Source organism: Cetorhinus maximus, chromosome 8 (genome assembly GCF_964194155.1).
Source record: "Cetorhinus maximus chromosome 8, sCetMax3.hap1.1, whole genome shotgun sequence".
Taxonomy (NCBI): Eukaryota; Metazoa; Chordata; class Chondrichthyes; order Lamniformes; family Cetorhinidae; genus Cetorhinus; species Cetorhinus maximus.
This window is the reverse complement of record NC_135886.1, coordinates 102,500,680-102,517,341: the sequence shown is the minus strand read 5'-3', so window position 1 is coordinate 102,517,341 and position 16,662 is coordinate 102,500,680. Positions and strand designations below refer to the sequence as shown.

At 40.1% G+C, this 16,662-nt stretch overlaps 1 protein-coding gene across 4 annotated transcripts in view; it reads left to right on the top strand.

The window, feature by feature from the left end:
• The window catches only part of LOC144683844 (ribosomal protein S6 kinase alpha-6), a 158,957-nt gene extending 142,585 nt beyond the window's left edge, over positions 1-16,372 (top strand). For all 4 annotated transcript variants that reach the window (XM_078547339.1, XM_078547338.1, XM_078547341.1 and 1 more), the window contains 6 exons: positions 5,052-5,210; positions 7,030-7,191; positions 9,718-9,794; positions 12,517-12,634; positions 14,226-14,366; positions 15,195-16,372. In XM_078547339.1, coding sequence (XP_078403465.1) covers positions 5,052-5,210; positions 7,030-7,191; positions 9,718-9,794; positions 12,517-12,634; positions 14,226-14,366; positions 15,195-15,320 — 783 coding nt within the window. In that variant the 3' untranslated portion in view covers positions 15,321-16,372. The remainder of the gene's footprint in view (positions 1-5,051; positions 5,211-7,029; positions 7,192-9,717; positions 9,795-12,516; positions 12,635-14,225; positions 14,367-15,194) is intronic.
• The last annotated feature ends 290 nt before the right edge of the window (positions 16,373-16,662 follow it).

Genomic DNA, 16,662 nt, shown 5'->3' with positions numbered 1-16,662 from the left:
CCAATGCCTGTACTTTTGCTGTTCTTGGCAACACTTGTCCTTGTCCTATGATGTCCTAGATAAGTTACTTGAATTTACCTTTGCAAAGTTTATTACCAAATCAGCTTTTTTTAAAATTTGTTCATGGGATGTGGGAGTCGCTGTCTAGGCCAGCATTTATTGCCCACCCCTAATTGCCCTTGAGAAGGTGATGGTGAACTGCCTTCTTGAACCACTGCAGCCCATGTGGTGTAAGCACACCCACAGTGCTGTTAGGGAGAGAGTTCCAGGATTTTGATCCAGCGACAATGAAGGAGTGGCAGTATATTTCAAAGTCAGGATCATTAGTGGCTTGGAGGGGGACTTCCAGGTGGTGGTGTTCCCATGTGTCTGTTGCCCTTGTCCTTCATGGGTTTGGAAGGTGCCATCTAAGGACCGTGTTGTAAGTGGGATTTCCAAGTGTCAATATATATGAGTAGATCAAGATAAACCACGTAATTAGGAACACCATCTACCACTTGCTTCATTAGCCTCTGAAAAGTCGCTGGGGTGTCTTTTTAGCCCGACTGGCATCACTCAGCATTGGAAAAGACTGGCGTGACGAAGACTGATATTATTTTTGCTTTGGGTGTTAAAGGAACTTGCTAATATCCCTTTAACAGACCTTTTTTGGTAGGAAACATGGCACTGCCAACTCTGCCAATACAGCCTTCCAAGTGAGGAATTGGGTAGGAATCTGCTTTTGTTACTACATTGACCTTTCTGTAGTCTATACAGAATCTGGTTGTACCATCTGGCTTATGCACTAACACAACAGGGGAACTCCAGCTGCTTTGGCTGGATTCAATGAAGTGACCTTCCAACATGTACTGGATCTCTGCCTTCACCTAAGCCTGCCTCTCTGGCCTTAAGTGATAAGGATGCTGTTTTATAGAAGGGGATTCTCCTACATCTACATAATGTATGGCTAAGGTTGTACATCCTTGTTTGTCCCTATAGATTCCTTTAAATTCTGTAAGAAACCTCACTAGATCTTCTCCTTCTTACCCTCTTTACGGTGGTATTGTTTCAACATATTGACATGACACAGCCGCTTCTTCTTTCTACCATCTGGGGTGCCCTACAAATAATTTACTTTAGCAATTGTCCTAACTACCTTGTATGGACCACTGAACCGTGCTTTCAGAGGTTTCCCCTGTAAAGGCCATAACGCTAACACTTCACCCCTGGTTGCAGTGTTTGGGTCATAGCTTGCTTATCTGCTCATTCTTTCACCTTTGTTTATGAAACTTCTTGAGCCAATTTTCAGACTCCCGTGAGCTGTTTCTGGAACACAGACACAAGCTAACAGGGGATTCATCCCTCTGTCCTAAAAACTTTTCTTTGAGTAATTTCAGAGGACCTCATCTCATGTCCATAAATTAATTCAAAAAAGGGCTAAGTAGCTAAAAAGGCCAGTAGATGCATTTGGTGAATCTCGGGTAGCAAATAAAAGAAAGTCCAGTTCTTTGCCCCAATCACGGGGATATTCATGACAATATGCTTTAAGCATTGTTTTGCAATTTGGTGGTATGTCTCTAAGGCTTCCTGTGCCTGTGAATGATATGCTTTGGGCTTGAACTGTTTTATACCCAAACTACTCATTATGTTTTGAATAAGTTTAGACTTAAGAATGAAACATTGTTCCGACTGGATCTCCATTGGTAAACCGTATCGAGTAAAAAATTGGGTTAACTCCTCTACCACTGCTTTAGCTGTAATCATTCTTAAAGGGATAACCTCTCGAAATCGAGCAGTCACATCCACAATAGCAAGGATGCAATGACGTCCCACTTTCATTCTCAGCAATGGTCCCACATAGTCTGCCAACACCCCACTCAATGGTTTCCCAAAAACTGGCATGGGAATTAAAGGTGCAGGCACCTTTGTATGTTGTGGTTTTCCCACCATCTGGCATGTATGTCACGTTTTACAAAACTGTACCACGTCCTTGTGATGACCTGGCCAGTAAAATTGTCGGTTTTCCGTATCCCTACATATCCCGCCATAGGAATTTCATGTGCTATCCGTAATATCTCTCTCTGATATTTGGGCGGTACAACTATCTGATGAACAACCGTCTACTCTTCATCTGCTGGTCTATGAGGAGGCCTCTACTTTCTCATTAGTATCCCATTTTTAATATAAAATGTTCTGGAACTCCCTCACCTTCAGCTTCAGTTTGGGCTGATTGTGCTATCTTAGTTAACTCTGGATCAGCTTGTTGAGCCTCAACTAGAGAAGATTTATTATACATCTCTTTTGGATTATCTAAGCCTTTAAAGAAAGTTTCAGATAACCAAACATCTGCCTGTGGTATTACTTTGACTTCCGATGATGGACTTTGCTTGGGTCATTACACAAGAAGGAGGAAAAATTTCTGGAACCTTTTCCTGTAAGTGTTTCATCTCTTTCACCTCAGTTATGCTTTCTGTAATTATGGGCGAAGCTCCTACCTTCGCTCCAGCTAAATCGTTTCCCAAGAGTGAGTTAATTCCTTCTATGGATAGCTTCTGAACAACCCCTGCTGTCACTGTCCCAGACATTAAGTCACACTCTGAGTGCACCTGGTACAAAGGTACGGGTATATACTCTTTGCCAATACCATTTATTAAAACTTTTAAAGCTCTTTCTGGGGGAAACTTATACCTTTCCCCAGCAAAAGTGTTCGAGTGGCTCCTGTATCTCTTAATATGATTATAGGTTTAGCTGTCTCATTTGAGGGATATGGGGTTACTTTTCTGCTGGACAAAAATTCTTTAACTCTCATGTATCTCATTCAACTCTCCTGAACTCTCAGCAGTGTTCACATTCAGTTTCGCAGCTACAGTTAATGCTATAACTTGATCTGTTGTATTTTCAATCAGGGCTCCTTTTCCTGAATTGCCCATACATAGCCCAATATGTATGATTCCTCGCACAACTTCCAACAATCTGCACGAATGTGTCCAACTTTGCTACAATGGAAGCACATAAGCTTTCGAATATCACTTCTACCCTCAGCACCTTCCTTTCTGATCTGAGAGAAGTTTCCAGTGTATTCCCAACTTCTCTTCCCTGGCTACTTGCCTTCCTTTCACCTTCCCATCTTTTATCCTTCTCGGGTTTGTTACGGTGATGGACAAAGGGTTTGGATTTATGGACAAGCTCATAATCAACAGCCATCTCCGCTGCCTGTCTAGTTGTTTTAACCCTCTGGTCTTCAACATGGGTTCTAACTACTGGAGGAAATGAATTTTTAAACTCTTCCAGGAGAATTATTTCCCTAAAAGCTTAAAACATCTTTATCTTTAATGCCCACAACCAGCGGTCAAAATTACTTTGCTTTACCCTCTCAAATTCAGTATAGGTCTGCTCAGGCTGTTTCCTTACATTTCGAAATTTCTGCCTGTACGCCTCAGGGAGCCTTTTTTACTACATCATAATAAACAGAAACCTCTTTTGACAGTGATGCATAAACCTCATGAGTTCTGCCTGCCAACCTACTCTGAAAGAGACCTGAACCAGGCCCCTTTCAATAAACGGCAAAGCTTATTCACATCCAGTATGGAATATGATGCACCCCTCCCTCCCATGCACTCCTCCTCCCTCCCTCCCACCCGCTTCCGCTCCTTCATGCAATCACCCACCCCTGCTTACTCACCCAGCCTCGTGCCTGCCCCCTCACCAACCCTGCCCCATCCACCAAAAAAAATAGGGGAACTCTGCTAAATGTTAAAAGTCATTGCTTCGAGGGAAAAGCAGAGATGGTGGAGTGCTTGAAGTGGCATCCGGGGTATACAGTTGGTCTTTCAGCACTGATCTGCCAAATAGTCCATTACTCTTGCACTGCTTTTCAGGCGAACTTGAGGAGCACTTGGAGGTACTCTTTTCCAGCATGGAGAAATTTAGAAGCAGCTTATATTCATTTCTGACTGTGGGCTGGCTCTGGACTGCAAAAAGGCTGCTGTCTTCCTTTCATAAGCAGTTAGTCCTTTTTCTTCTCAAAGCAAAACCAACTTTTAAAAACAGTTTTCCAGTAACAATTTTTCAAGCGGAATTGCCTTTTGTCATGGCCAGAGCCATAAACTGCCATGTGACCCCCTTTGTACGCAGCCCACCAGGGTCGAGAGCTTTCCAGCATCTTTAAACTGCTTAAATATCTTTTCTTCTAAAAGGATGCTTTTTCTAGGAATAGCAATCAGTGCTGCATTAATCCTTTAATGGACAGTATCTCTTAAAACACAGATTCTTGCAGAATGCTCTTAGTCCATGAAGGTGAACCATTTTCTGTGGTTAAAGTGTCCATGACAAAAGGTAATTCCTCTTGGAAAATTGTAACTGGTAAAATTTGGGATATATCTTCCAGTAACTTTGTCTCCTCGAATTAAGTATCCGCCACCGCCCTCTGCCCTGCGCACCCCCCCCCCCCCAATCCCTCCAAACAATAACATCACTTGGTCATTGGAGTTTAAGGCATAATATAAAGAAATGCGCAAACCCTAAAGCAATCCTTGTGCTATATCTGTCCAAATGTTGAACAGAAATGTGACGAGAAATGGTATTCAAAAGCAATGGAGTCTGGACTTTGGGGAGGTTGGGGGATGTTGGGGCAGCCCACTGGACTCTGTGAGCGAGGCAGGCAGCAAGAACCTGGGGGTGGGGAGGGGTGCAGGCCACTGGACTCTGGGGTGGGGGCAGGGGTGCTGGACTCTGAATGTTTGTAACTGAATAAATCTACGCTCATGATTGTTTGTGCAAATGAATTGTTAATGTGTAAATGTCTGTTTGTGCAAGTGCATAAATGTTTGTACCTGTACATAATTAATTTTGGCTGCTTTTGGTTAATTTTAAAAATGCACACCTAGTTTTTTCCAAAACGTATTATCAACTCTGTGTCAGCCTGTCGAATGTGAGTTTAAACTATAGTGGGATTGCTATATTTTGTGTAAATAGTGCTGCAAATATATTTGTTTAAATTTAAAGTTTATTTAGGAAGGACCCTAAATTGGAAATTATGGTGTAATTCGATGTTGGCTGTTTTGCATGCACAGGTGTATGATGATGGCCGATATGTTTACCTTGTCAGCGAGCTATTGAAAGGGGGTGAGCTGCTCGATAGGCTCCTTCGGCAGAAGTACTTTTCTGAACGAGAAGCCAGTGCTGTGCTATTCACAATAACAAAAACAGTAGAATATCTTCACTGCCAAGGGGTAAGTCATTAAGCCTGTAGCAGATCATAATTCCTTAGAGCCTTAGCCTACATGTGCAGCATTCTTGTGTTTTAAGTTTTTGTTTCACTGTTAAAAATGCACATTTATAAATGCCAATAAAATATGTTCTGATTCTTTGTCTTGAACGACTTGAATACAGCGCCTTGCATTTTTGTTAATTCTTTAAGTGCAAGGCCAGCATTTGTTGCTCACCTCTATTTGTCCTTGGAGGTAGTGGTGAGCCCTTAAAGGAAGCTATTTGAATTTTTTTTCATATTGCACACAATGACTTTTAGAAGGAAAGTGAAATAAATAGGTTGGGGATAGGCCACCCCTTGAGCCTGCTGTGCTATTCAGTGGCTGAACAACAGTTTCAACTCAAACACAAAAAAACCTGGAAAAACTCAGCAGGTCTGACAGCATCTGCGGAGAGGAACACAGTTAACGTTTTGAGTCCGAATGACCTTTCAACAGAACTAAGTAAAAATAGAAGAGAGGTGAAATATAGGCTGGTTTAAGGGGGGGTGGGACAAGTAGAACTGGATAGAGGGCCAGTGATAGGTGGAGATAACCAAAGGATGTCACAGACAAAAGGACAAAGAGGTGTTGGAGGTGGTGATATTATCTAAGGAATGTGCTAATTAAGGGTAGAAAGCAGGACAAGCAAGGTACAGATAGCCCTAGTGGGGGTGGGGTGGGGTGAAGGAATCAAGAAAGGCTAAAAGGTAGAGATAAAACAATGGATGGAAATACATTTAAAAATAATGGAAATAGGTGGGAAAAGAAAAATCTATATAAATTATTGGAAAAAAAAAGGGGATCGGAAAGGGGGTGGGGATGGAGGAGGGAGTTCATGATCTAAAATTGTTGAACACAATATTCAGTCCGGAAGGCTGTAAAGTGCCTAGTCGGAAGATGAGGTGCTGTTTCTCCAGTTTGCGTTAAGCTTCACTGGAACAATGCAGCAAGCCAAGGACGGACATGTGGACATGAGAGCACGGTGGAGTGTTGAAATGGCAAGCGACAGGGAGGTCTGGGTAATGCTTGCGGACAGACCGAAGGTATTCTGCAAAGCGGTCACCCAGTCTGCGTTTGATCTCTCCAATGTAGAGGAAACCGCATTGGAAGCAACGAATGCAGTAGACTAAATTGAGGGAAGTGCAAGTGAAATGCTGCTTCACTTGAAAGGAGTGTTTGGGCCCTTGGACGGTGAGGAGAGAGGAAGTGAAGGGGCAGGTGTTGCACCTTCTGCGGTTGCATGGGAAGGTGCCGTGGGAGGGGGTTGAGGTGTAGGGGGTGATGGAGGAGTGGACCAGGGTGTCACGGAGGGAACGATCCCTACGGAATACTGCCGGGGGTGAGGGGGGGGTGGTGAAGGGAAGATGTGTTTGGTGGTGGCATTATACTGGAGTTGGCGGAAATGGCGGAGGATGATCCTTTGAATGCGGAGGCTGTTGGGGTGATAAGTGAGGACAAGGGGGACCCTATCATGTTTCTGGGAGGGAGAAGAAGGTGTGAGGGCGGATGCGCGGGAGATGGGCTGGACACGGTTGAGGGCCCTGTCAACCACCGTGGGTGGATTATTGTCTGGCGCACTGACCTCTACCTCGCAGATGCTGAGCGTCAACTCGCAGACACCTCCTCCTACCTCTCCCTGGACCATGACCCCACCATTGAATTTCCTGTTCAGACTGCAGAATTTCATCAAGAGGGATCTCTCTGTAAGACTTGTTGTAACTTTTCATAATGTTCCTATGATAGAAACTATCTTTCAATATCTCATTTAATGTTTGAATAATCTGTTATTTTTGATATAAAGGTTGTGCATAGGGACTTAAAGCCAAGTAATATTTTGTATATGGATGAATCTGGTGATCCTGAATCTATCCGGATATGTGACTTTGGCTTTGCTAAACAGCTGCGTGGTGAAAATGGCCTGCTTATGACCCCGTGTTACACAGCCAACTTTGTGGCTCCTGAGGTATGCCAACATCCCTCTTTACCTCCTGTACTTAAACTAATACTTTATTAATAAACTGTTGAGAGTTGCCAGTCCCCTCACCTGAAACCTGGGATAAGTTTATAATCAGTTGTTATAACCTTTTACTTACTATTCTAAAGAGTGGAACTGCCACATGACCTAACAGCGCCAAATGGAAGTCAAGAAGGTGTAAGATTAGAACAAAAGAATCTAGCAAGAGTTAAAATAATCAAGTAGCTCAGGTGCTGAATGGTCTACAGATTTCCCCTGAACTGCAGTTTACTTGGACTGCCCTAGATGAAAACTAGCTTATATCAAAATGTAACTGAGATGATATTACTCCATCCCCAAGCTACTTCATATGGACCATGCACTGCCTGAGCCTTGGCGATGTAGCCAACGTACACTTTCTTAGTGGTAAGACTCTTGCTTTTCAGGTAGAAATTTTTGAGTTGATGTCCCATTCCAGCAGCTTGTTCAGCACAGAAGCTAAGATGATACTTCAGAGTAGTATTGAGGGCGGGACTACGCTACTGGAATTGCTGTTTCTCAGATGACGTATTATCCCGAGTATCTGTCTGCTTTCTCAAGTGGATATAAGAGATCCCATTGTCAGTAGTTGAAGATGACGAGGGGAGTTCTCCCAGTGCTCTGATCAATATTTAGCCCCCAACCCATGTAATTGAAATATATTGGACCAAACCTTCCTTGAAACTTAACAGTGCACTTACAACATGCATGTCCAAATTGGCCAGCACTTTCAGAGGCCGAGGTGTGTATTTCCAGACTTGTTGATTGATTTATGTCATTTTACCATTTGTGTCTCGTAAGCATCATCTCACCCTTAGCCTTCTAGTTATTTTTGCTGGACTTGTCCATTAATTGCCCATTTTAAACTCACTGTAGAAAGTTAGGGCTCATAATTAAGAGCTTAAATATCTTTTTCACAGCATAATAATCAATGTAATGCTAGTCAATCTCCCTGGCTGAGAAAATGAACAATTTAATCTGCTGAATCTTATTCCTTCAGGTATTGAATTGTTAGAGATTTTAATTTCAAATTTTAAACGTTTTTCTTTCTTTTCCTTTCCAGCTCTCTTCTCAGTTTTCCTGTATCTGATTTGACTAATTCATCCTCCTCCTCTGTCATTCCTTTTGTTTCTTTTTCAACTCTTAAATCTCTTGGGTTAAGGAGATACCTTGTTGAATCAGTTTTTCATTAAAGTCCCAGATGCTACATTGTCAGCTTGCACTCCAGCAAGATATGGTGAAGATTAAATTTGAGCTGAAGATTGCAAGAAAAGATCGAACCAATTTGGTACATCACGAAACGCATCATTTCAGCAAGATTTGGCCCATTGCTATTATCACATTGTTATTTGTAGGACATTGTGCCAATTGTCTGCTGACTTTTCTACTTAACAGCAGTGACTACACTTCCAAAATGCTTCCTTGTCTGTAAAGAACTTCAGTGTGTCCTGAGATCATGAAAGGCACTGTATGATTGCAAGCTTTTTTTTTAACCAAGGCCAGAAAACTGTCCTATTTTCTGTTTCTTTATTTTTCATTTGCCTTGTTTGAATTTGAGAGTTTGTGTGTTTGGAAAGGGCTTTTCTTAACATACCACCACCTTTGTGGAAAACTCTAAATCAAAGTGCCAGTATCTGTTTGCACCAGCACCTTGTTAAATGTGCAAGTGAATGAAAAAAAAATGTATTTACATGTCTCCTTATCACATCTTCAGAATGTCCCAAAGTGCTTTACAACAAAATGCAGTCACAATGGAGTAGGGAGCAAAGCGACCCTTTCACTTAACAAGGTTCCACGTGCAACCGTGTGATTACAGGCCAGTTGATCTGGTTTGTTGGTGTTGATTGAGGAAAGTATGTTGGCTGGGACACCAGGAGAACTCCCCTGCTCTTCTTTGAATATGGTCATGGGATTTTTACATGGCTAGCTGAATGGTCAAACAGAGCTTTGGTTTAATGCCTCATCAGAAACATATTGATAACGCAGAATTTGCTAAAGCGAAGTGTGGCCATGTGCTCAAAGACAACTGGTTTAAACTTTATTGTGACCCGTGAGGGTTGAAAAAGCAAAAACATTGAGTGCACTGCAATCAGGTTGCATCTGTAGAGAAAGAAGAGATGATGTTTTGAGTCTAGATCCTTCCTCAGAACTGAAAGATATTATGAATGAGAAGCATTTAAAAAAGAGTAGAATTGAAGAATGACTACGCACAAGGAAATGAATAGAATGGCCTGTGAAGTGCTTGATGGAGAACAAGAGTTGATTAAATGGCAGAAATGATATTCACCTGAGAAGAAAGGAGATATAATGAGAAATTAAAAGATATAAACAAAGTTGAAGACTCTTCAGCTGCTTTGAAAACAAAACTGATGCTATATGATCGAGGTTTTTTCAAACAAGGAAACATATAACAGATCAGACAAAAATATTTTAGTAATCAGGCTTGTTTTTTTTGTGACAAATTTATTGAAAGTGCACCCTTTTGTTGCTTTTCAGGTTCTTATGCAACAGGGTTATGATGCTGCCTGTGACATCTGGAGCCTTGGAGTGCTCCTATACACTATGCTGGCTGGGTAAGTACAACTAAACGCGCCAGGGTTTTATTTGTGTTGCATCATTTGGCCTTTGCATCTAGGGTTATGTCACAGTTCAGTATTATTCTCAGATCAGTATTTCTCCAACATATTAAACGAGATCTTTGAGAACTTGCAGAATTGACTTGGCTATCAGGCTTCTGCATTGACCTTTGTGTTTCATGAAGTGTTTTAAATTGAGGGAGATTTCTGGTGTTCCAACATCATTTCAGTTTTAGCAAACTGAATACGTTTCAGAATAGTTTTGCATTGAGCTGTCTTTACATTAGGAAGTGTTATTTAGTTTAGTGTTTAAATCTCTTAATTTACTTTGTTTTACATTACTGCCTTTATCTTGATCTTGGGTACTGTTGAGTAAGCCATACTATTCTCTTCTGATTGTGGTTAAACAAAAATGTGAAGTCAAACCTGATGTTTCTTGCCCTTAATTCCTCATGGCATATGAGTGTTGATGGCAAGGCCAGCATTTGTTGGCCATCTCTAAGTGCCCTTGAGAAGGTGGTGGTGAGCTGCCGCCTTGAACTGCTGCAGACCGTCGTGTTTCTGGTGCCTAGATTGTTAATGAATAACAATGTTGGACCACTGCTCTATAATGATGCAGAAAGAGAAGTGAAAATGAAAGTTCCAAGTATGAAGACAAAATTAGTGCTTAAATTAGTACGTTTAAATGGGCTCCTGGAAGTATGCAGTTTTGCCCTTTGCGCAGATTGTTTAGTTGCTTCTGATTTTGTTCTGGCATAGAATGTTTTTAGTGAGGACTCCCAGTAAAATCTCCAAATACGTTTTTCCTTTTTATCCCAATTTTTCCTTGCCTGAAATCTTTGCACCTCGCTTTAGCTGCCCAGGAAGTTCCAGACCAGAATAGCTTGTCATGCTTTCTCCTGCAATACATAATCAGATGTGATAAGAGATGATAATTAGTGATCTTCCCTATGTTGTGGCCAGTGCCAGGTTCCTCGATGTTCAATGGAATTCCATACTTGTCTTCTGTCTCCACAAGTATTTCACTTGTTAGCTGCATCCTCCCTTCCCACTACACCCAAAATGCCTACTCAACCTTATGTAACTTAAAGTCCATGCTCCTGCTCAGGTTTTGAGTCTTCATTAAACAGCAAAACTCCCAGCAAACCAAAACTGTTTAGTGAGCTTTTCTAATCTGTAAAATGATGACAAAATCCAAGCTAAAATACAACTGAAAGCATTTTAGAAAGTTTGGATCTCTAAGGGTATTTGAGTATACTACAGTCCTAGTTTAGCCCCATTCATTGCTCGCTGAAATTTTTCCTCGCTCGCTATAAAAAGTGTTATCAGATGAACTGCTATCGTGCAGTGTTACTTTTTCGAAAAGTTGAATTTTTTCCACTGCCTTTGCACCTTGGTTGATTTTTTAATCATTGCTTTAATAAGAGGAGCCTGTTACTTCAGTGAATTATCCTTTCATTACTCTCTTTGAATGTAAATTTATCCTGGTCAGTGTAATGGCCAGTGCATGAACCTTTTAGGTTTGGCTCAGGTGATCTTGTAGTGACGTGTGGGTATAAATAGATTAGAAAGTACTGTTGCTGATATTAATGAACAGATAGTTTACATGCTTTCATGATGTTTCTATATTTACTATTTAAGAGTGGGCTTATCCATTTAAAATGATTAAATGGATTTGTTTATTTTAAATGGGGTAACATCTAAACTGGAATAATAAACGGATGCTGTGTAAGTGCATTAAATATTCATTTGCTATTAACATAATTTCCAGTTTAATTGTATCTGTTATGTCAGTTTTATCTGGTGAATTAAGTTGAACTTAGTAAATGGTTTGGAAGAAAGGCTACCAGTTTCTGGTTTTACATCTCTTTAAACTGAATTATGGACATTTACACCCATTCAATATTAATTACTATATTTTATCATCAAACATAACCGGTGAGGAAGTTTTATTTGTGTAAAACAGCAATTATTTCAAACTTTACAAATTGTACAACTGAGCATATCGGATCGAACATCTTAGCACTGTTCACTCTTAAACACAGCTGGTGTGCAAGTCCCCTGTTGATAAATGCTATCAAGTCTGGGGCAGATTGCAGCAAGTGAGGGTGCCTTTTAGAAGGAAGGAGAGTACTCAAAGTTACTTTGCAGCTGTCTTTATATTGTTGAAAATACATTATCAATATAGCCATAAAGTACTTCGTTTCCTGACACCCCCACCCCCTCTCTTGCCCAAAACCCCAAAGAAACGCAGATGGGCTTTACTGGTGCTCTTGATTGATGTTCCAGCTTTACTGACTTCAGCCTATATTGGGCAATTATTGTAGAAAAATAAATGACTTTGCTTCTCTTAATGGCTGGGGCATGATGTACAAATGAGCCACACAGATGAGCACAATTTGCCTCCATTCGACAAGCTGCAGTGGCATTCGGAATGCTATAGTTGGCCCTAGATTGGGAAGAAATAATTGGCCAAGCTTCCTATTGCTGATTAAGCACATGTTGAGGGCGTCAAGTGAGATGAGGTCAGGTTCGGCTGTGATGCCACACATAGGCTGCATTAGGCTTATGTGTGAAACATGGCCACTGATGAAAGGCATTAGAGGGCAACTGGCATCCATAGAGCCATATTCAGTGCTGTCACAAGAAAGGGAAGAAAATTGGAAGGTATAGGCATATGAGTTTTTGTTAAATCACTGATTTTTTTCTCATGCACTAGTTATACTCCTTTTGCCAATGGACCAAATGATACTGCAGAAGAAATTTTATTACGAATAGGAAGTGGCAAATTCTCACTGAGCGGAGGCAACTGGGATACAGTCTCAGATGCAGCTAAGGTAAAACATACTTATAATGCCAGACAATTGCGTATCGTTTAAGTTACCAAAAAATTGCTTGCAAGCATAACATTTTGAAAATAAAGGTAAGCAAAGTGTAATCCAGTGATGTTGGTGGGTTAATTGACTGGTGAAAAAAGCATATCCCAGAAACTGCATTTCTCCTTGAGTGAGTTTTGATTACGTTATCACTTAAGTGAGTTGAGTTGTCATCCAGGATTAGGCAAGGTGAGTATTAGTGTTGAGAGAGAAATACTTTTCTTCTTTGCACCTAGAAGCACCATTATGCAGCCTTGAGACTTGTACATTTCAGCTCAACAGCAAAATTCACACCGTGCTTCAGCAATTGGACTGCTTCCTTTTGTGTTGGTTCTGAGTTTGATTAATGTGGAACTATTGGAATTTTTTGGTGTTGGCACAAGTCAATGAGACCTAAGTTAAAAGTGGGGAAACTTCTCTCATGATGTTGAATGGGCCATTATGTTCAGGCTAAAGGACTTCTTCAGTCTTGAATTGTCAGACAGTGGGTAAAAATCTTCCCCCATTCCCCCTCAAATTCTCAATGTTAACTTCCTAACTGAAGACTACTATATCAGGGCTTTGCTCACACCAGAACATTGCTTGCATGAGCTCTGTTATGGGTGGCCTGGCAAATAGAATTCAGTCGCAAAAAGTGAGAGATACATTTTGGTAACAAGAATGAGGAGAAATAATATAAATTAAATGGTACAATTTTAAAAGGGGTGCAAGAGCACAGAGACTTGGGGGTGTCTGTACATAAACCTTTGAAGGTGGCAGGACAAGTTGAGAAGGCCATTAAAGAAGCATACAAGATCCTTATTTTTAAAATATAGATGTAGAGTACAAAAACAAGAAAATTGTGCTAAGCTTTCATACAGCACTGGTTAGGCCACAGCTGGAGTGTTGCTTTCAGCTAAAGGCACCACTAGGAGGGATGAGAAGGCCTTCGAGAGGGTGCAGGGAGGTTTACTGGAGTGTATCAGGGATGAGGGGCTACAGGTATGTGGAGAAACTGGGGTTGTTCTCCTTGGGGCAGAGGTTTATGAGATTTTGATACAAATGCTCAAAACTATGAATTGTTTTCATAGACTAAATAAGGAGAAACTGCTTCCAGTGGTTAAAGAGTCAGTGACCAGAGGACACAAATTTAAGGTGATTGGTAAAAGAACCAGAGGTGACATGAGGATTTTTTTTAATGCAGCTTAATTCTGTATAGGTACAGGCTTCTGGTAGACAGTTGAGATGTTGATCTGGATATAATCAATATAAGGAATAGTTCAGTAGTGAGTGAGTTATTATAGGGCAATTGTTTAAACTGAGAACATTCTGCTCGTCTCTCCCATATTATTCTCCTCTTAGTTTTGCCAGAGACACTCATACTCAGCTTGAACCAGGTTTAAACTAATGTCCCTGAGTTAAAAAGTAAGTCTTTAACTCAATGCAGTAGCCATGTCCATCAATTAATCTGCAATTATTCTTTAAATACTTTATGTCAATATCAAAGTATCCAATTGTGCAATTATCTTTGAAGAGTGCTTTTTCGTTATTTAATACTTTCCTTCAATTCTAGGATTTATTGTCCAATATGCTTCATGTTGATCCCCATCAAAGATTCACAGCAGAACAGGTGCTTAAGCATCCCTGGATAGCTTGCCGGGATCAGCTACCACATTTCCAACTAAATCGACAGGATGCACCTCATCTGGTAAAAGTAGGTATTATCACATGATGAAATGATACTTTGCCTGTTGTGTTTAAACATGAAAACTTGCATAGCCCATGTATGTTTACATGTTTTACATGAGAGTTCTAAAAGTACTCTTAGCTGTTGTTTTCTCCGTAGAAAATTTTGCTTCCAACACAGTTTCCAAAAGTTAAATGCAACAGGAATTTGTTAAATTTAATGACTTTTTCTATTACTAATTATCAAAAGCTGCATTTTGCTGTAATACATTTTTCAAAAATATCAATATAGTGCACTAAATATGTCCAAAATTGTTCAGTCCAGCGATGAGTTAAGTGAAATGATTACAAAAGCGGCTGAGATCCACAACAAGTATTCACTGTAAATCTGCTTGTTCATGTGTTGTCGTGTTACACAGGTGATAGTGGGCAGAAGTCACATGGGCAGATGAGATGGAGGGACTTTGGGGGGCAGCTGACTCCAGTGGTACTATACCCCACCACAGAAGCGGCATATTCAGGAGTTATTGGGGGGAAAATTTCAAGGACAGAAAAAAAAGAGTTTCCCTAAAATGTTTTTGTCTGTGATATGTTGAAGTAACATGTTTTCCCTGTAATTATGGAAATTGATACCAGCCAAGAGTGTAATGTAACTCTGGTAAGCAATTAAACTGCCAGTGATCAATTAATGATCCATCAGAGTGAAGAACCCTTTTTTTTTCAGCCCCAGTTTATCCTCATAAATGTCTATTTCCAAAATTGTGCAGGAATAAAAACTTTAATTTTGATGGTCTAAAATAAGGAAGATGATATTTCAGTGTTGTGTTTCCTAATAAAGATCTATCCTTATCCTTAGGGTGCCATGGCTGCTACATATTCTGCCCTCAACCACAAAACCCTTCGTCCGGTGTTGGAGCCAGTTGCAGCTTCAAGTTTAGCCCAACGCAGAGTCATGAAAAAACTTACCTCAACAGACTTATGAAATATGTATGAACCAACAATATCTGACTTTTTCAATTGACTTGAATGGCAGCAAGCTCCTGGAGGTTGCACTAACTTAAGAGTTTTTGCTTTTCCTTATTTTTTACTTTGAGTATTGGGCGATCACGCTACCAAATCAAGACGAAGGATTAGGTTCACTGGAAGATGGAATGATAAGATTTTATCAATTACAAAAAGGTTACAGAGGCTAATTCATCTCATTAAACACAGACAGGTTTACATCATGAAAGTTGAATCTTATCATTGCAATTTTGAAAAGGGCAAAATAATTCTAATCAAGGTGGCAATGGGATCAGAGAAGTAAGGAGGTCAGTCACTGGTGGCCACATTCAGAGCTATTTTGCTTTTCTGTGATCTTGTTCTGAGACAATGGTTAATTAAACTTTGTATTTTATTTATTTACTTTTATTTTCAAGAAATACAGTACTTTTAGATAAAGTTTTATTTTGATGTCAATTTATATATTGTCATTAAAATGTCATATTGCACATCACTTCTGGATTGTATAAAATTGTCCAACAGCCTTAATATTGCTCCTTAACAAATGTCCTTTATTTGGTTTTCCACTGTTTCTGAAATTGCTAGACAGCACTTGAATTTCTGCATTTTAGTAATTGGATAAATATTATCCAAGAAATACATTTGACAATGTTTCACCTTTTGTTGTTGAGATTACAGTGAAATCTAGAAAATGTTAACATTTAGGGCAGGCGCATTAACCATGCTAAGGTAGAAGATCCTGCAGTTTTTTTCAAGTAATTTCTAAAGACACAAATGAAAACAGTACTGTATCGTGTTGATGTGCTTCATCTTCATGTTCACCACAATAACATTTTGATTTCTTCAGTTTTCTGTGGTTTATGAAGTTGAAGATAGCTAATGATGTCATTTGCATGGTGAGACTAAAACTGCAATACTACTTGTCCCATATTCTAGTCATATTTTCAAAATCAACCAACTTGTGTAATTGGACCGAATTGGAATCTTGGCCCTAAACAAATGGAAAACTACAATAAAGATGAGACATTTCAACGTTGCTTTCACTTTTATATTATATATTCTCGTCCAGTTATGAGGGTCCTGCACAACTTCAGTGTTGATTACAATCGTTGCTGTCCATATGTGAAAGAAAGTCCTTGACATTTGCTGCCTGACTGGTACAATTCACATAAGTGTCTCTTTATAATCCCTTGATGCTTATGAAATTGCCTGCAAGCCAGGTGAACTAAATGTCTCTGAGGGACATCATTGCAATTATTCATAATGTGCCAATTTTCTTGAATTCATGTGTCACATTGGTGAATTGTGCAGAGGTATTTATG